General features: G+C 37.6%; 1 protein-coding gene across 2 annotated transcripts in view; it reads left to right on the top strand.

The window, feature by feature from the left end:
• tmem178bb (transmembrane protein 178Bb) overlaps nucleotides 1–27,595 on the top strand; it is a 119,017-nt gene that overhangs the window by 47,877 nt on the left and 43,545 nt on the right. For both annotated transcript variants that reach the window (XM_069192335.1, XM_006633495.3), the window contains one exon: nucleotides 6,574–6,687. In XM_069192335.1, coding sequence (XP_069048436.1) covers nucleotides 6,574–6,687 — 114 coding nt within the window. The remainder of the gene's footprint in view (nucleotides 1–6,573; nucleotides 6,688–27,595) is intronic.

The raw sequence follows: 27,595 nt of genomic DNA, 5'->3' as shown, positions 1-27,595 counted from the left end.
GTCACCTGTTGTCTCATTGTGCTCGTCTAATTGTTCCTACCTACCCGTCTTCATCATTCTATCGCCTCTTCATTCCCATCTGGCCTTTCTCCCTGTATTCCTCTCATCTTCTGCTAGATGCTTAGTTGTTTCTTTTCTTCTTTCTCTTCCTTTGCACCCCTGTGGTGAAACCATAAACCTAGAAATATCAGGATGGCTCCATCACTGCTTGCCTTCTGGCGTCCCCTCAAAACCCACCTGCTCAGACACTGCTGTTAGATAGCGTGATATATCATTGTCATTACTGTACCTTGTGCACTTCATGGCTTTTATTTCAAGTACCATAGAGTGCAGTGTCAGAAGCCAGTGTTCTAATATTTTTTTGCATCTGGTCATACCTTCAGGTCATAGAAAATTAGAAGATACAGATCTTAGGTTTATACTCCCAGATTACCTCATACATATTTTAATGTAATGTCATAAAAAGTACCCAGGGCTTGAATATATTTGTAGGAATTGCACGGCTTGGAATGTCTTATATCAATTCTACAGTGATTTTATAAACGGATATTTTCCAAAATGACTGCAGTTTATTACCTATTACCTTTTTTATCATTCAGACTGGGCAGCATGGTGGTGTAGCAGTCCGCTGGGCTTCAATTCTAGACTAGGGCAACATCTGCATGTAGTGTACATGTTCTCCCTGTGGTCACATTGGGTTTTGCCACCAGTTGCAGTTTCCTATCACACCTCATGTTGTGACACGCTGTCTAAGGTAGCTGGTGTCTCCCATGTGTGTGCCCTGTGATGGACCGGTATCTTACCCTGGGTATATACTGTACTGCCTTGTGTCCATTGTCTGCCATTAGATTTTTAAAACAGCAAACCATTTTCTTTCTTGCTTGCTTTTGATGACAACATAACTGCAGTGGTGATGCACAGAATGTTTGTCTTTAACAACAGGGAGCTCATTAAGCACTGATGATTAATATTTGATAATTGTTAGCAGAGGCAAACACTTATTTGGGTGATATGTTTACCTACAGCAAGTTACATATGTTCCAATCTGAGTCAGGTACTTTGTTTTTAGTCACAACAACAGGATGCAGTACAGGATCTGGGTGCAGAACCTTCCAGTTATATGTTTGGATCACCTAACCACTTGTCTGCACTTTTAACTTCATAAAAATATCTTCATCAAATCAGTTTTAATTGTTAAATCTTAAGATTCTGTTTTATTAGCATATTCGAAGGTATTGACTATTTTATTGATTTGAACATTTACTATAATGAGAAACATTCTCATTTTTTTATTGTTGTTAGTCACTCTGTGCCATCTAATCAAGAGAACCTAACCTTACCAGAAGAGAAGAAACCTTCTGCAAGACTGATATTAGCTAAATTGTTTGTTCAAGTGAATTCAGTTTCCAGTAGTGATTTTCAAGCAACCCAGTGAATGCTGACTTAAATCTCGTCTTTATTAAAAACTGCCACAGGGGTACAACATGTCAGTACAATATCATTATTTAGCTCTTAATGCAAACTGACAATCCATAAAAAAAGGCATTGGAATGATTAATTCTGCTATCATGTAAAGTTGTCTTCTCTTCTGCTGTGCTGATCTCAAGCAAATATTTGCTATATAATAAATGAACCCAGCACATCTGAACTTCCGGGGGCTGTTAACCTCTATCTTGCTTCACCTGCAAGTGATGTAAATCTTGAACTACTTATCCACTGTGCTTAGAGTACAGCATATCGTGGTGGATACCATTTGGCTGGAGGTCAGAAATTAAAAGATGTGACTGAGTTTCTCTGACTATCTTACACAATATCCATAATCTCTAGCTTGGACGTTTCTTTTCATTCTTTCCCCACTCCTGTGTCGTTCCAAGTCGTTGCACTTGTGACTTAACCAGTCTTCAACCTAATGTCGATGACAAGTGTTGTCTGGCTTTTCTTGTTTTATATGATGGTAGATCTACTCTGGCGTTAGCGAGCTCCCTAATTCCTCTTTCATCCCCTGAAGTGACGAAGTGCTGTTTATCGTTTTCTTTTCAAACTTTCACCCCTCTGGTGTCTCTTTCTTTATCACAACATTGGTCTGTGTCTAAAAGTGAACTTCAATGAAGCATGCCGTACATGGCTTTTCCTATCAAGATTTATTTAAAAACCATATAAAAGTAATACATTAATTCCTCAACAGTGTTGCAGACCTGATTTTTTAGAGCAATTTCCAAGAAGCACATCTCTTTGTTGTAGGAACTCCCTGTTTGTCCAGTCCTATTTTCTAACTGCATTATCTAATACAGGGTCATGGGAGCTGGAGCCTACCCATGCAACACTGGGCAAAAGGCAGGATACTGTACATCCAACAGAAGCACCCAGAGAAAATGTTCATGAGCACAGGGAAAACAAAAAAACACTGCCGCCCAACGTTCCACTCGTCTTATGCATAAATTCACATGAAGAAAAGGTTTTCAACCCATTTAATATTATTCCTTTTCCCCTCAGTATTGTATTGCCTGTGATTCGTTCAGTATAGTGTAATTAAGCAGTGCAGCTATATGAAAAGTCATGAACTTAATAAAGCATTAAAATAACCCCAAACTATCAGTATTTATGCACAAATGATATGACGCATATGGAAATCATCTGTAGATTTATTCTGTAAGTGAAGTGAGAGTAGCACAGTTCTGCAGTGGAAGGTTGGGAAAAATAGATCGGGGGAAATAGTTGCTACAGGAATGCACCGGAATAAAGGGACATGGTATAAAATGGATGTGGCGATTATTTAATATTAAGAACAAATAAAGGAATTAAACGGTCTGAGGAAAATTGAGTTTAAAAATAGGCAGAAAAAAAGTAATTGAGGAACAGCAGCCCCAGCTCTGTGGTTTATATCATAATACAGTTCTCAGAATGGCCAGGAACATCACAACTTATTCCACACAACCACTCCATTCTCGATTCATAATACTCCCATCAAGAAGACCGTATAGGGGACCAAGTTCAAATACAAACAGTTATAAGAACTCTTACATACCTTCTGCAATAAAACTGCTTAATGAATGTAGTCCACACACTACCTATTTATCAATTTACTGTATGTACAGTATGTCGCATACTGTTGTTGTGATTTCATGTCCTCCACATGATTTTATGTAACTTTTATGTTTGCTTCTGTGTATTGCAATTTTATGGGAGAAGCCAAAAACAAATTTTCACAGTAGTGGACAATAAAGTATCTATCTGTTTAGCTCATCTTAAGAAAAAGTGCAACTGCATGTTTTTGAAAAGAAGCTATTCTGTTATGAGACAAGATGGATTTGGTGATCAAGCTTAAAACATTGAAATCTGTTTTGAGAAGTTGGCTTGAGGAGGAGACATTGAAGAGGAAAGTTGGTTTTCTTACCTCAGCTCTTTCTTAACCTCAGCTGTGAATAAATAGGATTTGCCTGCGCTAGTCATGTGACAGTACTATGCATGATGAGAATGAACAGAATGAAAAGCAAGATTTCAAATTTTACTTCAGCTGTGTCAACCATCGCGAGAGACTGATTCCTTAAAGGCTCCCACAGAAAGAAAATGTTAATAAACAGAATGCAGAAACCTGACAATTTGGCCAAACAAAGATCTACTGGGGGAGGAAGAAAGATAAGCAGACAGGCATGGAGGCTCTGCAGATAAAGAAAATAAATAAATAAAAATTCTGCAGACAGCCTCAGACTGCAGGGAGGAAGTCAAATTGCAATTCATGGAGTTAATGTCTCTGGAATGACTCATTGTGAACAAGAAGGCTGCATATATTTGTGCAGTGTTCATGTCAGGCATAAACTGCACAGAATAGTCATTCCTGGAATCTGATTGCCAAGAGGCAGCTCATTTAGAACAGAACTAGAAAAACTCCTTCTGAGCAGCAAGCAATGGAAGACTAAGAGCAACCATATAATCTTATCAAAAAGCATAAAAAACAAACTCTTCTCAAGGAAACGTATTGGACTCCTTTTTTCCACATTAAAAAAAATTGTTCCTAATAATCTAAACCAGTCCTAAACTGACATAATGTGTACTATGATTGTTTTAAAAGACGTGTTTTTCTTGTCCGTTTAATATGTGGATTGTATCATATTTTTCAGTGTAATCCGATTATGCATGTTTTGAATTTCTTTTATTGCTTATATGTTGTTTTTTTACTTTGATGGGATGAAGAGAAATGTGGTGAGCTATCAAACAGAAAGAAATCTGCTTTAATGCATTTGCAAAATTGTTCTATTTTATAAACCAGGAAAAAATAGTACAGGTTTATTTAGTAGTTTCAATTTGAATCAAGCAGATTAAATAGCCCATTCGTAAAACCAATGATGATCATAGGATCCTCTAGTTTATTGTTGGCTTTACTGTTTTTTCAGCTCTTCAGGAGTTATTTTCTCAAAAACTGCATACCACTTTTTTCACTACATAACAGTAACCTCTTTATCTAATGTTATAAAAAAGCTTTTCTCTAAAACCATTTCATACTGCTTTGAACTCACTTCATTGTTTTATGATTTATGATACAGGAACGTCTAAATTGAACTTTGATTTAATAAAGTGTGGCAGCTTCGATTTAAATTAAATTAAAATTTATTTTCATATCTATGATTTGTGGAAGAAAAGGAACATGCCAGTGAACAAGAAATAAAATATACTGTAGAATATTAGCTCCTGTCCACTGTTAGGTAAGCTCCATGATGTGAATGTTTCTTTAAGCCCCAGAGTAACAATTATTTTTTTACAATGTTGACATTTACTATTGGATGTACATGATGTTAATACTTTTTTCCCCATGTACAGTAGCTAGTAGCTGTTATTGAAGTTCTGTCTGCAGTAGTCTGAAGGACAAAAAACAATATATATCCTTTAACAAAGAAGTGTATTGATACAAAGAGATGGTAGGAAATATACAGCACAGGTATATCTTTGATTTGACATAATTTTACAACTTTATGAAAGTGACTGTCAAATGCACTAGTCTTCATACCAACTAATTCAAATACAAATAGAGGAAAAGCTTTATTATTTGTCATTGTAATAGCATTAGAAATAATATATTTTATTTTAAAAAAGACAGTAGAATCTATAGTACATCTTGTGGTATGTCTAAAGCTGACATTTTAGATGTACTGTATTATTAATCTTAGGAATAAAAAGCGTATAGGATTGTATCTAAAATCATAGGGTTTTGCATCCAGGATAACGCATGAATTGCTCTTATGTTCTAAACAAAGCAGCCTTTCTACATTACAAGACTAAATGTACGGTATCTGCAAAACAGGAGAGTTTTTTGTTATTTCGTTACGTCATGTTGTTTCAGCTTTCTTTTTCTGTGAAATGTGTGATTCCCAGGACTTCACTAATGTAGCAATAGTAGTTTCCACTTTCTAGATTGATACTGTATAATAAGAACTGACATTCAGAAATAGCAGTAGAAATATGGGTTTGTTTTAATATTAAAGGCTATATGTTTTAATGTTTAAAAGTAGTACTTTAATAGAAATAGATTAACACCAGAAAAGAAAGAATTATGCACTCAAGTACAAGCATATGGTCATGGGCTCTAAAGTGTCTGAATTAGTTCTTGGAGTGCTTGAACTCTATGGTGCAGACACCCGTACTTCAACCTTGGGCCATGTCATTAGTTGACTGAGACGAAGATTCCTCACGTAGCTGTGTACTAGTGATTAAGTACCATCATGACTGGATGGGCAAGAGTCGGATTGGGATTACTTGGCTTGCTGTGCCACAGTGACTCCTGGGACCTTCTCGGTCCATGCAGTGACATCACTGCGAGATGTCCTAGTATTGTCATTGGTGATCACTCTCCTGTATGGCACTGTGGCGGCTTGCAGCATGTCAATAGGAGAAGAGCTCTGATGGGAGGACATTTTGGAAGAGTGATTTTATGGGTTAGTATTTCCTGAAAGTGACGATACTATGTTGGCAGAGTAAGCCAAGTTCACTAACAACCGATGATTGCAGATTGGTTTGACATACTGTAAATTAGAAATTAAATGAAAATATAAATTTTATAAATAATTATATGAATGCAGGAACATCACCTTTTAATTAATCCCAGCAGACGTTAATGTGCTCACAATAATGTGAAGTGGGATTCAAAGCAAAAAGGTAACCCCCAGTAAATAGGTTTATACTAAGCAGTTATTAATTGTCTTTTCTGTTGTCAGCTTTCGAGTTTGGTAAGGTAATGGTTTAATATAAATTAAGTAATGTGTTTTATTATTCCAACATTGACTAGGCACACATGGAATTGTGCAAATAAAATGATTCAATCTTATTTAATCTTGTGTCGCATTTATCAAAGCGTTTCATCAGGGAACTGAGGTAGGAGATGGAGTAGTTAGGTGAGGTGCACATATAGTGATTGGCCAATTTACAGTACATTAGAGATTGGATGTTCCAATTTTTATAGTGGACATGCTATGTATGTGAGTTTCTTTACATTTTGTATATTTTTAAACTTAGATTTTTTATAAAACAGACTTATGCTTCGTAAGCAGTGATCACTCTTAATTTTGCCTTTTCTGTACACAGGTACTATTGAGCGATGCTCCTTCATCAAATACCACTACTCTTCAGCCATGATACCGAAAAACCTTTCCTACAACATCACCAAGACCATTCGACAGGATGAGTGGCACTCCTTGCGTGAGTTTAAACTTGGTTTGGCTTGATTCTCTTTGCAATGTAAAGCTGGATTTTCCAAAGGTTGCTAAAATATTTCCAGGTTATTTGGAGATGCTACCACAACTGTAAAGGATACTGTAGTTGTGCTTAACTGCATAACAGTATGTTGCCGTGGTCTTGTAAGACCATAACGCTTTGGTTTTTCTGTCCAACAAGTGTTAAAATAAGACATAACTTCAGACCTCACTAGTATAACATTGCAGCTCTTTCCTTTCATCATTTATGTATTTCTGCAAATATGGGTGGGACTTGAGCCTCTTGCCTTGGGGTTGCTTTTGGCTGCTTTAATCAGTGAAGCAGAGATATCTTTCTTTCATAAGGTTCCTCTGCATTTGCCAGTCCCACAGGAATATCTAGTTGTTTAAAGCATGTGGGAAGAGTGTCTCAGAGTTTGTGTACCCAGTGCAAGACTCTTCTGTGATGACCTGAAACTGTCTTTGGATAGCAAGTCACTGAGCTGGAGAAATCAGCTTTGTTAAGTGACAGGAAGGTGCACTTTTGAACCCAAATTCAATGGAATTTGTCATTTTAATATTTAATTCTATAGGAGAGCACTGGTATAAATGAATTCCTGGAAGTTCTTTATAAAGCTGTTTAGTGTACACATTTAGATAAAAGATTTGTGAGTTTATTTAGTACAGGAATTATTAATGAATTAATTGATAATGAATTGTTAAACCATAGTTTTGAACTGGAGTGAAAAGGAAGTTTCAATTAATACTGCTCAGATAAATCTCACTTCAATTTCTGCTAGTATTATTCATTATAAATCTAAATAAACTCGTATTAATCTTGGAAATCTGGTTAAAATACATGGTTTTTGGAACTGTGTTAATCATGCAAAATACAATGTGTTCTGTATCACTTATCGTAAAACATCAATATTTTGTAATTCACAAACACAACCTAGCATAACAGTAAGTTGTTTTTCCGTAATAGTGAGTAATTAGCTTTATGTTGTGAATAATAATAATAATTATTATTATTATTATAAATGGCATATGTATACCTAGCATAAACCGATAAAATCATATGTGAAACTTTTCTCTTCCACAAAAATCATCCATAAAAATAAAATTAACCAAACCAACTTTTATCTAGGTGTCTGACTGCTCTTATAGAGACTGAATAAGATGTACTTAATAAGTGGTGAATTTTCTGTGTGAATGGATCTCATAGTTTTTTTCTCAGTTTATAAACAAGTAGGAGTAAATCTAAAATAGAAACACAGCTGGTCAACAACTAGCCAGATCCAAAAAGATACAGTACATTTATATTTAAGAATACAGTATATGACTTATTTTATTAAAGTACTTTCCACCACATTGAGCTTAAAGTCCCTTTTTCTAAAATAGAAAACAGACGCCAGATGTTTGAAGATCAAGGAAGAATATTTAGACTGCCTGTAGAGACTCTTTAGTTGGCATTCTAAAAGATTTATGTCACACTGTAAACTTAACTTGTTGCTTTTGCGGGAAAAGGAATATAAGCACACTGTGGTGGTAAATGGTCCATTAAACAATTAAATACACCTATAGCGTGCAACTTAGCAGATATATTTCATTGCCATTAAATTAGCTTTGGGTTGGTAGAACAAAGTGTGTCAGTAGCTTATTTTAAATCCTGGTTACATTTCTCAAAGTTTTCAAGATGAAAGAACTGTCCACAATAAGCGGCTTAGTACACCTTTTAAATATTTGCCACATATTTATGTGGCGGAGCGGTGGCTCTGTGGCTAAGGACCTGCATCTGCACCTGTGGCTGGAAGGTTGCCGGTTTAAATCCCGCAGCTGGCAGAGGAATCCTACTCTGTTGGGCCCCTGAGCAAGGCCCTTAACCCCAACTGCTCCAGGGGCGCTGTACAATGGCTGACCCTGCGCTCTGACCCCAGGCTTCTCTCTTGCTGTCTGTGTGCCTCATGGAGAGCAAATTGGGGTATGCAAAAAGAAAATTCCTAATGCAAGAAATTGTATATGGCCAATAAAGTGATCCCTCATCTCATATTCATGCATATGCTATTACATTGCACATAAAGTAGATTATGTGTATCCTTATTTGTTATGTTTAAGCCACGGCCTTTAGTCACGATGCTTTCATTCTGGATCAGAAAAATTCTGTATGACATCAAAAGAATTTAGCTTTTTGGATTATATGAATTATGGTGGAATATGAAGCCTCTTTCATCTCAAAGTACCTGACCTCATGCTGCAGGCAAGCTGACTACACCAAAAAGTCAGCCTGCTGGTGAATAGTTTAGAGAATCCTGGGCATGGACATCACTGTCACAAGATAGTACTGTATTACACTGAAAGACTTGTTACAGAAGCATTTTCTCCTTTGTCATCCCTCTGCTCTAAATAAACCAGATTTTTAACAATGTTGTAAGGCTCAGTATTCATTCATTCCAGTGTCATTTTGGATGATTATTTCTATTCCAGTTATAAACCTAACAAATGATTTGTTTTGGAGCTGACAGCAAGGCTTACTGCTGAAAACTATGGGAATACAATATTATTGTTGTGACTTATAGGAAATACAGGAAAACTCTTCTTAAGGTTCTTCTGAGAAACTAGACTCCTTAGTTTTTTATAGAGGAATGCTCTATAGATGCTCCTGTGTTTCTCCTTCAATTGTCCCTCATTGTCCCTTCCAGTGTCATGAAGCTGTTTTTCCCCGCACAACTCTCCTCCTCTATGCCTTTTGTTATTTTGTGCACTTCTTAACTGCCCACTTAACTGCCATGCCTTAACTGCTCTGTGCCTTTTGTTATTTTGTGCACTTCTTAACTGCCCACTTAACTGCCATGCTCCAGGTTGCTCTTTCATCAACTGGAATACTTCCAAAACATACTGAATCTCTATGGTCTTAAATGTACTCCAGGTTGCCTTTAATGACCTGAAGTACCCATTTTCCTCAAAAAAGGAAAGAGGAAAGGCTGGACTCTCAAGGCATTGGGAGCTACAGAGCAGTGCGATTACCATGGTTGGTTTTCACAGTTGTACTAACAGACGATTCTCTCAGGGTCATGTATGACCCTAGCGCCACGCGTCTGGGGATATGCTACAGTATGTATCGAGTGCACTTGAAGACAACACTTACTGTGTCCATTTTCTTGCACAACCTAAGCCTTCAGCTGTTGCTTCTCTCCACTCCCCAACTCCTCTGTCACAACTCTGCCCTTCAGGGAAGCAAAGGAGGTAATGATCATCTGATTTTATGGATGCTTTGTCTCTCCAAATTACCAGACTTGTTCAGTTACTTGAAGGGCAACTGCATGTCCTGTCAATTGTTTGGTACAGCAGCAGACTCCAGTTGTGTTGATCCTACAGACTTCTGAGGAGGTGCTTGATTCCCCAGCAACTGACCCTGTAGATCCCCTCTTGGAAGTCCTCTTAGGTTCCTATCCCAGATGTATTGTTCATGATAGGCTCTCAGCTGCCTGTTCCAGAAGAATCTCCACTGGCCAAAAATAGGAGAAGAGTGTCCATCAGACCCAGAGCCGCTGTGCTCTTACTTGATGTTGCCACTCCCGCCTGGTCTGGACAGCAGAAAAGAGCAATGCCACAATGCTGTCCCTTTCTCTTGTGGGCTTGTTTAAGGACTCTGCTTGCCCCATTAAGCAGTGCCATTAAATAGAGTCCTCCTCTGCAGCAGCATTTTTGCTTTCCAGACTAATTTTGTCAGATCTCAGAAGCAAGGCCTGGCCCTGGCTGGTACAGTGTGGGAGATGATGCAGAATGGCAGTGGTTCTAGTTGTGGTATCTAGTCCACTGCTCAAATACAGTGATCCTGCAGTTCTTATAGTTTTGTGTGAAAAGAGGTCTTCATTCACCTTGAAGGTGTACAGGTGTACAATTTTTACTCTTGATTCCCCGGCAGCAAAGGTAGAGGATTTGGGATATTTTCAGTATTCAGACAGTAAAATACCCGGGCTGCATTCTAAAAAGAATGATCACATGAAATAGTTGTCTATCACTAATTACATAAAAAATACTGAAAAAAATATCTCAAAAAATGAATTTTTCCTGGCATGTGATGCAGATCCCAAATTTGCCCTTGAGATTACACACAGAAACATTCCCTTTTAGTTTTTGAAGTAGTTCCACTTTCTTTTTAATGGAAACAGTATGCTTTCTCTTGCCAAAGTTAGCCATGGCAGCTTAGACATTTAGACGTGGCAAAACACTACTTTGGTTCTCAAAACACTGAGAAAAAGACATTTTTTCTGAGATTTTTATTATATGTATTATTTTGCCAGCACCTGGGGATTTTTTTTAACATGTATGTTCTATATGAAAATAATCTTAATATTTTTTTATGTAATATTAGCATACATGTAATAGTACACCAAAATTTAATTATGGTTTATAATAAGCATGTCTGAATTTTGGAAAATTTCACAGTTTCAAAGAGAGCTGGATTTTCTATCCTGATCCTGGCTGCCATTTGTACTCTACACTCCATGTCTGAATTCCAGGGAAGCCTCCTGGAGCCCATTTCATGGCTACATAGCAGCTTAAGGGCATGAGATGCCTGTGTCCTTCAACCAAGCCTGCCCTTTCGACATGGCTTCTCAATGTCATGCTCCATTTCAGCCCCTGCATTTTTATGGTTATTGTCTCTGACAGCGGTCACCATGCATTGTCAGCGCAGGACACTTACAGTATACTGCAAATGTTCCTCTGCTGATTAAGAGTCTTGTTGTTTCCTAACCTGTCAATCATACAGAAGTTCCATGTGAAAGGTCTTGGAGTTTGGTGGCATTTCCTTCTTCCCACCTTGCCTCCGGTGAAGCACTGGTTTGTTAGTTGGTGATATGCCATGCTGATCAATTGTTCGTCTGTTTCAGCCCTAAGGTCCTGGGTTAGGCACTGTCAGAAAACAGCCTCTCCCAATGGATGGTGGAAATGCTCTCCGCGGCCTTTGAAAGTCTAGGTCATGACGTTTATACCTGTATTACAGTTTTGATGTGGCTGGCCCATCAACCCACTGTATGTCTCAAGGAAGGCATGTGTTACAGCCCTGAAGCCAAAAAATGTAATTTAGTGGACAAAAAACAAAAAACGGGTTAATCTCACGCGTTGAGAGACAGAAAAGAGACGGAGAAAAGAGCCAGGTTTACTTAGCCGAATTGAGGGATCAAGAAATGTAGTCTAAGTTCAGTCGCAGGTCAGGAAGCCGGAGGATCAGAAGTTGAATGACAATCACGAATTTTTCCTGAAACTCATGAGCATTATGAATCTAATACAGTGAAAGGTAATATTAGGCTATTCCTGTAACCATGTTTCCCAGAAAGAATAGTCGCACTCTGACATCTCACTTATTTATGTTGCATACAACTTAGAATTTTGAACATACTGTATACACACCTTCGATTGACATTATCAGTAGGATAAGATAAAATATGATATGAAAACAGGCCTTCATGGGACGTGCACTGCTTTCTATTGTCTTACGGCAGTCCTTGATATCAGATGACATCACTGAGCCACATGAGACTTGATTAGTAAATCAAGTATCTTGTCTATACTCCAGTTTGGATGTTTAGTTCTTTTCTTGCATTCTCTGTGTGGTGCTATTATATTGTGGGATGTCTTATATTGACAAGGTTCAGCAGTGCTGTTTACTGTACAATAAAAACAGACAGACTTTTTATGTTTTCTTTACTTCTATGCTTTACTTCTAAGGACATGAGGCTCTGATCTCTCTCTTCACTATTAGCCCCAGGCATCGTTTATTCCTACTACATTTATGTGAAGTGCCACAAAAGGATGTAGTTCACCATACGTAGGCTATAAACCTGTTTACTTATTATTCTTCTACTGTTCCTTTGTTTCCACAGAGAAAAAGTTTTATCCGCAATTTACTGTCCCTGCAATTTTGTGCGCCAGTCTACAAATGTGTGTACAGATTACAAAACTGCTCCTTTCAACAAAGTTTGAAACAATATTACCTGAATGCATGGACAGCAAAACTGGCGGCTGAAAACTGAAGAAGAGGCAGCAATAGGGGGGAAAGTTACAGCTCTCAGCACTTTACTGGACTGGGGGTAGTAGCAAGATATGCATGATTCGGAGTGACAGACAGAATCGGAGCCTCCTAAATAAACAGCTGGACCAGTTTGGACAGCATATGTAAAGATCAAAGGAAGACAAAACCCTACAGTTTCCAAATATTCATCAACAGCACTGTATTGTATTATGCTTTCTGCTGCTATGCATATCACAAAACACAAGAGATGTAATTTTGTTGTTGCAATAAAAATAATGTATTTGATATAAGCCGTGTTAGACACAAATTATTAATTATGGAAGGGGTTATGATTGGTATTAATTAATATGCCTTTTTACTTAAACAAAAATAGGCAATCAGAAGTTTTATTCATTTCCTCTGGGCACAGGGTTTACCCTTTAATGTTCTGTGGCAGTATATCTAGTGCACACCAGTAGATAACAGAGTTGGATGCTGTAGGATACTTTCAACATGGTTGGAATAATTTCTATTAAATAACAAAGTCAATATAAATGGAAAACAATAGACAAACATTAAATTGTTGCATCCTCTGCTAGCACCACCACTTTTTATGACCTGCTCTTATTTGTTATTTCACATTATACATATAAAATAAATTAAAATACCAGTGAAGAACTATAAAAATGTATCAGTTACTAAACCTCTCAGGTAAAATTGGTTTACAATCAATATGGTATGTGCTTATGACTCTGACAGCACTGCAAATAAACTTTTAAATCAATCAAGCTACACAATACCGCATATTTTAGAAATATATTTAAATGGCTAATTGATGGTCAGTGGTTCATACTAAAAGTTATGTTGCGGTTATGATAGAACTATAATGAATATGGGTGCAAACCAGTTTATTTTGCTTCATTTATAAAAAGCGTTTTTAAAATGAGCCTTTGCTAAATGCACTTTACTAACAGCTGAAGACAGAAGTATCCAAATTTACTGCAAATCTACATTTATAGAGATGACACATCTAGTACCGTCCACCCACCTTAAAAAAAAAACATGATCCACTACCACCATCGACATCTGTAGAGTGGAAAGAAAATGCTTTCCCACCCTCTCTTGAACAACATAGATTTGCTAAAAATCTCAATTACTGCTTATTAAAATGAATGAGGGTTCAAATAAGAGATTGTCAAGTAAGTACTGTATAAATGGCACTTGGAATAAAATAGTGAATAACGCCCATGAGGTTGCATGGAGCCAGTGTTAGGACATGCTGCTACATGTGATGAGTCAGAAATACATTGTTTCAATGCAGTCCTGTCGTATGTAGACGGCACACAGTCACATCATTGAAGCTACTGTACATAACAATGCTATAGCAACATCCACCATCTTTTATGAACATTTTCCCCAAAAGAAATAACAGATATTTACTCCGAGTCAGAGACAATTTGATTCCTCAAGGGATGGTTTCTTTCAGGTTTTAGTGGTGCTTTTTTAGAATTTGATGAACTTCTTTACATCCAAATAATTAGGTCAAAGAAAACCTGCACTTAAGGACTGGAATTTGCCAGTCCCTTCTGTAAGGATTTTGGATGATTGTAGCTCTACCATCAACCTCATCCTAACTACTCATAGGAGGGTGATTTATCAGAAATACCAGTCACCTACAGTGAACAGTATGGTCAGAGGCCTAGAGACTGATGGAGATGTAATGCTACTCACGTTACCAACAAATCCAAAGTACTTTGATGTCCTTTTTCATATTAGAAATGATTTAAAAGAAAACTGAGATAAAAAATCGCACATCTACTGAGATAGTTGTTAAGATGGTAAAGACATTTAAATGTTTTCAGTAACATGCGTGGTTGTCAAATCAAGGCTTAGTATGTCTGAGGCTTCTCTCTTTTTTTACATTAATAAGTAGTATTATAGTAACATTCTAGGCAGACTTATGTGGAAACATGTTCTTTAACTTTACACATACAATCACTGTAAAGTGTGTGGATAAGTGTGTATTATATTGAGCATCAAAAGAAAGGTTATCACTTATAACTTGAACAAATTCACACAGAGATAATGGAAAGGACAATCTATTTTGCAGTACTTGCCCTGCCATTTTAGTGAATGGACATGACACAGGTAAATGAAATATGGTCATTAACATAAAATAATACTTGTTATCAAAAGTGGTGATCAACACAGTGTCTGATGTGAAAGTCACAGGCTAGTAGTGTGTGTGTGTTCATCATTGGATGCATTAAAAGCTATAGAGACTTGGTCAATGTAACATTAAGCAGTCAGGTTACCATCAATTATCAAGTGGAGTTCTGCAGTGACTAGACACTCCTACACAGACCATCACACATGGACTTCCCCTTTAATCTTGGTCTCCAAAATTACTGCCTACCATCGACTGGCTGGAATGAATTTCTGGCTGTGAACACCCTACTACACACTTAGTACAGCCTTCACTATGCTTCTGGCAAGTAAATATTGTTCTCTCGATAAGCAGGGTATATAATTACTTTCTGTATTTTTCTTTCTTGCTTTTTGCCAGGATTGTCATTCAACAGGTTACATCATCACATTAGCTGTGCCCAGTCATCTCTTTCACCAATGACATACAGTAATCTAGTGCTTATTCAACAGTCATTTGAGTGTACACAGCCTGTCATGAACAATCTACTGTATAGTCCACACCACATACATTTAAATCACTATTCACAATCTGCATAAAGGTACATTATGTCTCTAAAGTTAACAGTCTGTCTCTAAATGCATGCACTGATCGCATCACACGTTTCTTCTGATGCACAGTATACATACTGTAGTAGCTACATTTTCAACAGCAGAAAATATCTGCATTTAACTTACAGTATATGCCTTATATAAAACCTCCTTATACAGCTACTGATTTAGTGTAACTTGGCCACAGGACAATATTCTGGAAAGTTTCTGAAGGCTTTCATGGAAATACCTGTATACTGTATATTGACAGGAAGGAAAAAAAACCCAGAAACTTGAACAACTGCTTACTATAGAACATGGTTTCGGCTTCACTGAGGTGATAGTGGTTATATTCATTATATAGTAAGGGAAAAATATAATGCCAAATAGAGAAAAATGATTAGGCTTTGGGTTGCTTTGTGTAAGGAGTTTGTATGTTCTCCTTTTGTACTGTACTGTTGCTGGGTGTCCATTCCCTCCCACAGTCCAACGACAGACATGCACATACTCTAGGTCAGTTCTCCCAGAAGCCAGTTATCCTAGCAGTGTGTGTCTGTGTTTGTGCCCTGCGATGGATAGGTGTGCTATCCAGGGTGTACCCTGCCTTGTGCCTGTTGGTTGACAGGATAGACTCCAGATCCCCTGCAACTCTGCTTGAACAGTGCGAAAATGGATGGATGGATGGATTACGATCAGGTTGCCTTTCAAAATCGAGGTTAAGGACTTAACCAGATGTCAAAGAGAACTAACCAATTTCCATTAATGAAGCACTGGTGAGAACTGGGTTCAACAGACCCTGTACTGCAATCCTGTTGAGCAGATGTAAGTTTACAAATAACAAATAAGAGCTGTGCTGTTTGCATCTGTCAAACAAAGTATAACTCAGAATTCTAATCACCATGAAAAATGGTTTGTCATATTACCTGTGGTTTTTGTCAAGAAGGTAAAACATTTAAAATAGTTAGAAGTAACAGAGTATGAAGAGTTTTTGGAGCCAGTGAATATTGTACTGTATATGGAATATACCATTTAAAAACCTACCAAAGGAATCAGCAAGACTACGTGATTTTTACAGATGAGATATTTGCATGTTATATCAAAAGCTGTGGCATGACAGAGAATTTAGTTTAGTATGCAATAGCAGACAAGCAACATGTAAAGGGATCCTGTGCTGGTATTTTAATATATAAAAATGTCTGATAGCAAGACAATGCTAAGTCACCCCCTTTTATTTTTTCATTGTGCAGTGCTATTATAATTCATTGACTATAAATCATCTGTGTGGGACTGTACAATCAGACCGTGGCCATTAAAGCTGGTATGGATTTTTGGTTTAAGTAAATGCAACATTGAGATTCAGTGCCATTAAACAAGCTTTGTCAGGATCACTGCTCTGAACTTTTGCAAAGCTAATAATTCAAAGTGTCTATATGTATGAGAAGCTTTATCCCCCGAGGGCTAGATTGTCCATAGATTCAGTGCGCTACACAAGTTGAACTGATACCTTAGGCCTGAAATTATGTGACTTGCCTACCTTTTAAAACCATTTATTTAAAGCATACAAATCATTTTCCACACAGGCTGAGAAACTGGATTCCCTTAGAATGACTTTTCATGTGCTTTGGAGGTTTCCAGAAGTTGTGCTTTGTCTACCAACAAGTGCACAAAACAATCATTTTTTCTGCTTTTGGTTTCTTCCATAAGAAGAAATCTAAAGTAATTTCATGCTGCATCGCTGCCAAAACATTATCACCTTTGTAACGATGACGATCACCTCAGCAAAAAAGGGTGAAATAATACATTTACTAACCAAGACACAGCTGTCAACCTATCGTCAGTACCCCAAAAATTCACTGTCCATTATTTGTACTAGGTTATCCATTCAAGAAAACAGATTTAAATAATTGGATTTTAACACTTTTTAAGCATTTATCATTTATGAATTTATGGTGTTATTTGAGCACGTAGAAGATTTCCCTTAAGAATTTAGACTTCATTATTTGACACCTTACGCACCATGTGCAATTCTCCTGGATCTCTTTTCAGAATAAGGTGAGAAAGGTCAGAGGATATAAAACTAGAATTTAATAGAAATAAAATAAGAATTTAAAATAAGAATTATTTTCAAGATAAACGAAACCCTGGGCTCCATACTGTATACTGCGTATGAATAGTGTGTATATAACATTCCTTTTCCAAAGAATCTGCATTAATAAAAAGCAAAAGGTGAAAAATGGGAAAATCATAAAGAACAAAGAAGAAAAGGATAAGGTATTACAGAATCAGGATTACAGGACAATTTGTGGGATAAATGTTACCCCGTGTCATTTGACACCACAGAATTCCACGGCTAAGACACAAAGCTCGTTAATATTGCACAAGTGACCTTGATTAGCACATTAAGTCAGGTTAATGCTGGATTTTAAAAAAGTTTCTTGGTGTCAGAGCATAAAAACTTATGTAAAAATGACTGGATATAACCTATATGTTTCTATGGAGATTTGGGGCATTTTTACAGAAATCATTGAACTATTTCTGTTAAGGTCTGTCATGTTCCATTACAATATATCATGACATGATATTGTACATTCTGTCCTTTCTGAAGTTTTAGAGGCCTGCAACAAGAGAGGCACTCCTGCTTTGAGACGAAGCGACCCTCATTATGTATGAGTTCCAGGCAGATTAGCCAACACTACACAACACTAGCCAACACATGTACTGTAGCTTCTCTAAAGATTGAATGAGCTTCTAAGCTCACAGAGATGGTCTACAGCAAGAGCTATGCAAGAGAAATTGCAGACTGTTCAAGGACTGTAGTCCAATACCCTGCAGCCACAAGGAAGGGAGGTCTGCAATTGGAAAACAGGCAAGTACTGAGGGATACATAAAAAACATTTCAGATCTTGGATTTCATGTAATCTACCTGGTGCTGTAGAAGGTGCAATGAAAAAACAAGTGTAAGTGGTTCAAAATGTAAAAGTGCCATGGTATGAAAAAAGCTTTGTTTCCTTGTGCTGCCCAAGACCATGCTGGCTAGGGTCAATTCTAAATTGGCCCTTTCTCTATGGGCTTTCCATGGTCTGGCAGCAAGGTGTCACACCTTGTGTCTTATGCTTCTGCGATGTGCTCTGGTTTGCTGAGGCCTGCAGCAGGACAAGGGACTCAAATATTAATAATAATTGCAGGATGGATTCATTAAATGTTAAGAAACATTTTGTCTGCTTCGCATACAAATTGCTTGCTGGTGTTATCTCCAAAGATGTCTCATTCCTTAGTAAATTTCTACTTGACATTCCCCACTGATGTACAGTTTATGAAAGAAGAACGGCGGGGCAATTGAATTAGAGAATGGTAACCTTGTTTTGTCAACTGTCACTATATCACTAAGGGATATAAAATCTAGACCATATTCTTTGTAGATGGTGCAGTGACATAAAATATTTGACAGTTCATACAGGTGACCTGCAAACCCCAGACCGTTCTCTGGCTGCTACATTTGACCCTTGGAACAGTCCAAACAATGCCTCATCATGTTTAACATGAGCTTTGTTCGACAAGTATAAGGAATTCTGAAAAAACTGGGTTTGTTGTTCATGGAAACAATATGTCATTAGTATGTCACTCGTGTGTAGGCTATGATTAATAATTTCAGAATTGATCCTACTGCCAAAAAACATTCGTCCAGTCCTCAACTTCCATTTCTTACACCCTATTACCTAGTGTGTGATCTCAGTTAACAAAGTGCTTGACTTAGTCCAATCTCATTCTGGCTTTGCCTAACTGTATGAAAAGACAGAATGGTTTGTTTGACTGTATGGTGTTTCAGTATAAATGTTTTGTGCAACATTGTACAGAAAAGTTTTAAAGCTCGGCATAATGGATTGCTGTGAGCCTTTTTGGACCAAAGTGATATTTGCTTATTTTAGATTTTCTCTTTTTAAGGTTTACTTGTCTTTGCATGTGGAGCTTTTAAAGTGCTTTGCATTTTTTAATCTGGAAGCTCCCTGGGAGAAGTCAAGCTGCATCTGGGCTCTTTTCACTTATGCTAATTCGCTTGTGAATTGTTGTATTTATCCCCTAGTGCACAAGAGTCCATTTTTATCTAGTAAATGGTCATGTTTAATATTTTTAGAATGTATCTAGAGGACCATCCAAACCTTTTCTAGTCTGAGAAACATGATGTGGGATTTGCACAACTTGCACTTCCACAAATTAATAAATATTATGAGAAATTAGATGGGACAGCTCCTTAAATTGGAAACCTAAAGTAGCCTATGTGCTAAATGACTTATATTTCAGGAGAAACATGCTGACAGTGGCAGTGTGAGCTTCTGATCCAGCAATCTCTGGTGCTCTCTTTATTTTTGTTTTATAAGCCTTTCTTGAAAAACACAATTCTCAAAAGTACAATGTTCAAAAGCTAAGATAAAAAGCACAGAATGGGGTTTAGGTCTAGCACCCCCCCCCAAAAAAAAAAACAGAAGTTTCTACTCATGTTGCAAATGCTTTGTTTTCCTCCATCAACTTAATTCTGTCAGAGGTGTTTTAAATTTTAAAATAACTCATTTTATTGGAGACTTTCTTTTCCATGTTTTTTTCCCCACTCTGACCCATTTAAGTAAATGTTAAAAAAATATAGGGGAAAAACATCAAGAACTAGAGGAACCCATTCTCCCAGTTTGGATTGTTTAGCTGCTAGTGGGCTATTGATCCAGAAACCTCATTAAGTCAATTCTTGAATCTTTTGCAGTATTGCTTGTTAGTTTGTTCCATACAACCACAATTCCTTGCAAAAACCTTCTAAAGATGTGGCTGTTTTCTGGAAGACTGACAGTCTAATTTACTGTCTTTAAGGGAAGAATTATTCTACTAGTGTGTGAAAACAATTGATTATCGCTTTTCTTTTTGTAGTAATTGTGCCGTGCTACAGTTTCGGTAGGCATCTTTTCTCCTTTTCTTTTCCTTCCTTAAGTCCTTCCCATCCATCCCATCTTGTAGAATTTCCCCTCCACTGTTACTGCTGCACTGATGTCATTGACTGGCAGCTCCTCCTTAATCCCAAAAGCCAGGGCTCAATGTGTTGATTGTATCTCACGTTCTTGACTACAAATAATTATCTTAATGGACAGATTAAGCTATAGATTATCCTTGTCTCTGCCTCTTTTGTGTTTAAGGGGCTGATTTGTTTATAGACGCACTTATATGAGGCAAATATCTTACTGATTTCATAGGAGATCTTCCTGTATATGTACACTGTGTAAGTGTAATATCTAATCAGATGATCTACTGTGATTGACCAGTAACATGCACTGAATGGAATCTTTTTAGTCTTCAATGGTGAAGCCTACGAAAGCGCCTAATTCAAGTCAGTCCTCAATCCTAAAAAGGCTTTGAAAAAGTCAGCCCAACATATTTCTTCAGAATAAATAGTGAAACATGAACTGGAAGACAGAAGTGGAAACTATGGGAAAGTGCATTTAAAACTTAGAATTTTAGACACTTATGCACTAAGGGCTCTGGAACAAGCAACCCAGCTTTGTGTTCAAAGCTGACACCCTGGCTTATTTCAAATAAAGCTGGATGAGATATTTGGATCAATTAGCTACTGGCAATGGAGCATGCTAAATGGACTGAATGGCCTCTCTGTTGTAATCTTTCATCTTATGCAGTTATTGTAAATACTGTTTTGGAAAGCTTTTATGAGTCAAGGGATAGTGTGAACAAGCCATATTAATGTTGACATGCACAAGCCCCTAGTAATTTGTAAATCAGTGTCACATATTTTGGTACAGAGTGAGTTTATTTTAATCCTTGCTAGAAAAGATCTTAGATATGATCCATATAGATGTATATACATTGGACCAGTTTAGACAGGCTTATTTGAAGATACCTGGGGGTGCATTTTCATTAGTGAATTAATCTGTCCCAACTGCAAAATAAGCACAAAGCCAAATTAAGGTGTGGTTTCAAAGGATAAAATGTATACTTTTGTATTTTATGTCAATCGTTTTTTAGCTTTCTAAACTAAAATTGTTGATGTTCTGCAGTGGTTTTTGTTGGTCTGGGGTGAGAGTGAAAGCTAGATACTGCAAATAGAGCAGTAGATATTTAGGCCACCATGAAAATCCAATAGAAAACCAAGCCTCTTTTAATATTAATGAAAATCTTGGCTTTCAAAACCTTGGACAGGCCAAGCTGTAAATTTCTAATCAAAGTATGAGCTGCCTGGCAGCAGGTCTGTGATCTGTACAGGGAGGGATTTTGGTGCCACATGTCTGATTCATTTTCATCCATTTTGACTGTGCAGTTGCCAGCTGCCTCCAGGGAAGATTGTGGATATTTATTTTCCAGACCTGCCAAGCAGAGGGCAGTGTTGAACAGGAACAGCAGACACTGGCCAACAAGAATACCAGCCCACACCATCTGCGCTCCTGAGAGACAGAGGAATTTAGCAGTGTGTGCAGTTAATTAATTAAATAAACATGAAAAATCAGGTTTTGTTGTACAATGCATCAGCATTTTAAGCATTCAGATGAAAATGGCCACACCATCTTTTTTGTTTCAAGGATGAGAAACAGAGTATAAATAAATACAGACTGAATGCAGTCACACTATTTCATATAGTAGCATGTATACTTCATATACTTACGAACGCAATCATGGAAACAAAAAATCCTTCCTGAGAGGAATGCTAGTTTATCTCTATGCTATTCAAGAACATCAAATGATATATACTGCAGTGTCCCATACCACCCTGACTGAACTTTCTAAATGACCTTTGCCCTAGCCCTTCAGAAGGCTTACCCTTTCTTCTTTCTACCCTATAAAATGGGGGAAGGTCTTTCTCTCTTCCTCTTTTGCATCTATCTCTTCTCTCCCTCAGGCCTTTCAGCTTCTCCCTGCAGGAACTAGTGTGCCCTCTGTGTGCGAGCCTGAGCTCATCCTACAGCCCGTCTTTCCCACACCACCTGCACTAAGCAAATGGGAATCGCAATAACACATTGTTTCCAGGCTGGGGGACCATATTGGCAACATGGAGGTTTCAGTTGCTGTGGATATATGGACAAAAACACTTCATATAATGTACTCAAAATACTGCTTCCCTCGGGATACTCAGTAATGCCTGTGATATTTGAAACGGTTGATCAGGTACTAATCTATGCTAATTAGGCATTATCCTGTCACAGCTTTCTTTCCGTCGTATTGTCACTCCTCTGATTATTACATCTTCACCCCACATACTGTACATGCAACCTGAGGCCCTAAGCTGGAGACGAGAGGTCAAACCCTCTACCCTTCTTGATTTTTGTGGCTCGAGTCACACCATGGGAATGGCCACACACAGACCGCTTTCGTTCTATTTCTCCATTGACCTGTCGCCTGTTTTTGGTGCACTGGGAAGAGTACACTACATAATAATAGGGATTATGAGGGGGGAAATTTGGACAGGACGCCAGGGTTACACCCCTACTTTTTTCAAGAAACACCCTGGGATTTTTAATGACCACAGAGAGTCAGGACCTCGGTTTTACATCTCATCCGAAGGACGGCACATGTTTACAGTATAGTGTCTCCGTCATCATACTGGGGCATTAGGACCCACATGGACCACAGGGTGAGCGCCCCCTGCTGGCCCCACTAACACCTCTTCCAGCAGCAACCTTAGTTTTTCCCAAGAGGTCTCCCATCCAGGTACTGACCAGGCTCACACCCACTTAGCTTCAGTGGATTGCCAGTTGTGAGTTGCAGGGTGATATGGCTGCTGGCTAATCATTGTGGTGCAGGACAGAAAGGATGGTTTTGGCTGGGTGATGTGCTGTATTCTTTACGAAACCTTTTGCAGTCAGACCAATATGTTCCATTTTTTTTTCTCATCTGACCACCAAACAGATTTTGCTCTATATCTGGAGCATCACCTAAATGCTTTGTTGCAAAGTCCATGCTGGATATGACAATTTTTTTTCAGCAATGGCTTCCTTATTGCCACTCTGCCATATCACCCAGCTTTGACCTGTGGACATTTTCTTCAGTTGCAGCCACTGAACTCTATTTTTTTCAAAGCTACCATTTTCTTCACAGTGGCATCTATAACCTGTTTCCTCCTTGTCTGGCAGTTCAGTTTGATCTAGACAGTGTCTCAGTAGTATGACATACATTCCACTGCTCCAGTACTCTTTTTCTGCTGTGTTACTTTCTACAGCTTTATTCCTGAATTCCTTTAATTGAAATTCACTACCTGACTGCAGGACTTTAGAGAGACAGATGTATTTTTAATGAAATCATATGAGCCACTGTTATTGCACACAGACGGAGGCCATTCCACTAATGCTCTTGTTGGTGCACCTAGATTAATTTAGGTTTTCCACAGCAAGGAGTTTGCACTTTTCAATTTTTCATTCATATTATCTGTTTACTTCTTTTTTTTTTGTTTTAAATATGTCTAGTACATAATGCATAACAAATATTAATTACTACTTCAAAATGTCATGATTGCAAGTTTCAAAGCAACAAAACGGTTCAAGGGTCTGAATATGTTTTCAAGGCCTTGTAATCGGCACTTTACAGTACATACTTACCTACATGATTAATATTTTTTCAGAAGTTGTATATTCTGATAAAGGTGTGTTTCATAGTATTGACCTATCCTTTCCAATGTAATAGAAATGGCTTAGCACTGAGGAGTATTTACATCACAGAGGCGTTTACAGTACTGAGAAGGATTCCTGAGGAGTAAACTTAGCAACAGATCAGGCCTTTTTACTCAGTGTGCTATGCTGTGGGAAAGAAGGCTGATCCTTCTTTATTAATCCTGACACCTGGTGCATGTTACTCTAATTTTTAGGATGCAGCAACATCTAATCTGGCTAATTTGTCAGTTCAGACAGTCTTAAGGGTTTACAATAGCACTAATAACACTAACAGTAAGTTATACTGCTGCACTATCCAGATTGAGTGCAGCGGTCTGGGGCGGTGAGCTGAATCAAATAAACATGCAGGCCAGGACAGGTGAACGGTCTATAGAAAGGAGGCAGGTGAGTCAGTGGAAAAAGGCAATCCAGTGAAACACAGTAAAAAGCCATAGCCAAAAACAAAGCAGAGTTCCAAGCCAAGAAATAACTGGGCAAAAGCACAAAGGGTAATCCATAGGAGTAGTCAAGGAGAAGCCAGGCTTCACACAGAAGTCAGACCAAAGCGTAGTCAAAGAAGGCAGGGTCTGAACATGAGAGAAAGCGGGCAAATCACAAAGATTGATTCAGGAGTGTCTGAGTGAGGCTTTAAACGAAGCAGGGAATCAAGCAAACTCAAGAGAAGGGAATGCTGAGCCAAGAGACTGAACTCTGACTGAGCAGAGAGGTACTGTCTAGGTTGGTCTTAAATACCCTACTGGTTAAAGGTAATTGCTCACAGGTGGAGATCATGTCGTGAGGCCAGATCATGTCGTCATGGCATCTGATTGACAGGGTGAGGAGAGGCCTGACTGGTTGCCATGGTGTTTTGGGTGCACGAACCAGTGGCCCTGTCAGAGCGATATTTGGGATGCAAGATGCTACAGAACCACAACTTCTAAATTGTGGAAGCTAAATGTGTAATATATCTATTTTGTTGTGATAACTTATGACACATTCAATTATAAATAATGAATTTCTCATTGGTCAGCAAACATTGATCACATTTATGAAAAACTTGTATTATTTGGAAATGTTTTTAATATCACAGAGTAAAATGACACAAGCCAACTATGCAATACATTTTTAGACATTTTACATCCTACTCCAATAAGGGTCCAAGTGTAGTGAGACGTATGTTATGAGTACTCTCTAAGTTACATTACAGCATTTAGACTGTTTTTGTGAAAGGAGAGGCATATGACTTTTTGACATCTTAGCACTGTTTTGAGCAATTTGACTTACAATGCTTCACTTCTAATTTTTATTTGCCCACAAGAGTATTCTTTAAGGAATCGTTTCCCCTTTGTGACTGGGAACATAACTGCATAAATGGATGTATACTGAAGAACAACACACATAATGTACTAGCAAGTGCTTTGTTACTGTAACTCAGAAACGGTCTTCTGTCTACTTTGCCAATACTAGGTTATTTCATCTGATCAGAAGCAAGAATGACAAAAATAAGCCTTTCAATTTGGCTTCAGTCAATTACTTGGCACTGGACTTGCTCCTGCTAAAGTTGGTAATGATCTCCCCTAATGGCAGTTGATTCAGGTGCACTATGTTAATTCTCTTAGATTTCAGCACTGTTATCAATTCTGTAAATCCTCTAATTCTCCATATTTGGTTGTTTGGTATCTGTTATTCTGCCCTTAAATTGTTTAAATCTTACCCTACTGTGTAAACATCACTTGTTATTGTTTAATCTTGGTGGTTTTAGTTCTGAGTTTGGTTTAGGTTTGGGGTGTTCCACTGGGCTCAATACTGGACCCTTTGCTCTTTAAAATATTTTAAAATATACTTCCCCCTTTGTCAATCTAACATTACATGGTTCATTTGATTGTCATGCAGATGATTTTCAAATTAAATTCCATACTAAAGCTGTTCGAGTACTCTGTTGTTATATTAAACTCAGATGAGATAAAACGTTTTGCATCACATTGGATTGGGATTCTCCCAACAGGAATATAAAACTAATGTTGTAAAAACGTCGATTGGAAGTGCTGTGCTTGAGTTTTTATCCACAACAAAGAATCTGGATTCACTTTTTGAACCTTCTGTGTAGAGTATTGTAAAACCTTTCTTTTCTAGCTGGTGAATATTGGCAGGCTGTGTATTATGCAACTGAAAATCTTATTTATTTTCTGTATTTATATTTTTGAAGGACAGCATTTTAAAATGTCCTACTTGCATGAGTGTCTTAGATTACACTGGACAAGTACAGCAACAAAATGTTCCTGAAGATTGCATCATTCCAGGCTGGCTGTCCTAGCATTCTAGCTTCAAGCTTATATTAAAATCTTTATATTTATTACATTCAGTGCTCTACATGATATGACTACCCAGTATTGTGAGGATATGATAGATTTATTTTCTTTATGCACTTTGTCTTAGCTTTCTCCTTTTCTTCAGTGTATTTGTTTTTTATGCATTGTAAAGTGCTTTCAAATGATTTTGATATTAATAAGCCTTGGTTTAGAAAGACAGAAGAGAATTAAAGGTTAAGAAAATGGTGTCATTTGCAACACTGGCGAAACATGAAGGTGCTTAATTATGAACTTCAGAATTTATAACCCTTTCAGATCAAAATATTTTATTCATGACTGATGTCTCCAGGTGATCATATCTTATGACTGTCTTGAGTTTGGACTAAAGATGAAAAGGACAGAAAAATGCAGATGGAGCATTACTTGGAAACAGAGCAATTTGGGAATACTAAATTCCAGCAATGTATATGGTATTTTAGCCAGGACAAAGGGTTAATCCCCTTTCTGTGTATTAAAAAACTAAAGCACAGCTTTTGTGATTGAACTTGAGGAAAATGCAAAAGAAAAGAAGGCGGCAGAAGAAAAAAAGACTGCAGAACTGTCATGTAGAATGACTGTTGTTTACAATACTTGTAATGGGGACTATTGATAATTTTCAGACATTCTAACACCTCTTCAATACTTTCAAAACAACCAGTTTTCTAAAGACCTTGTTTTCATATGTCTTATTGTCATGTTGCTTGGATGTAACACCTATTACAAGCAATTGATTGGCAAGATATTTTTGAGACACACCTGACCTGTCCATAATGTTGTGGGTTAAGTGCAACTATTGTATGTCATATACTGAGAGGCATCAAAAGGCATTAAAAAGACAAAAAATACCATTGGTTGACCCTGAAAAAGCTAATTTGCCAAAATCATTGAGGGAAGTAGCAACATTGGAAATAATATATCACATTTGTAAAACATGAATGATAAGATATTCCTTCTAAAGTAATTTACTAGTTTATCTAATGTTATAAAGTGCTACCCAAATGGAATTTTTGGGAGTGGAGTGTATAGATTAATTTTTTTATCTACTTATTACCCCCCACCCTTTAAAATCGTAGGGTGGGGGGGGTAATAAGTAGTATAAGTATAATTATTCAACAGAATATACTGGTTTTGAAACTAATGCGCAACAGGGTGGTGCAGTAGTCAGCGTTGCTGCCTTGCAGTTATGAG

Source organism: Lepisosteus oculatus, chromosome 7 (assembly GCF_040954835.1).
Source record: "Lepisosteus oculatus isolate fLepOcu1 chromosome 7, fLepOcu1.hap2, whole genome shotgun sequence".
Classification (NCBI taxonomy): domain Eukaryota; kingdom Metazoa; phylum Chordata; class Actinopteri; order Semionotiformes; family Lepisosteidae; genus Lepisosteus; species Lepisosteus oculatus.
Note: the sequence above shows the minus strand (reverse complement) of the source record. Positions and strands in the feature narration are given on the sequence as shown.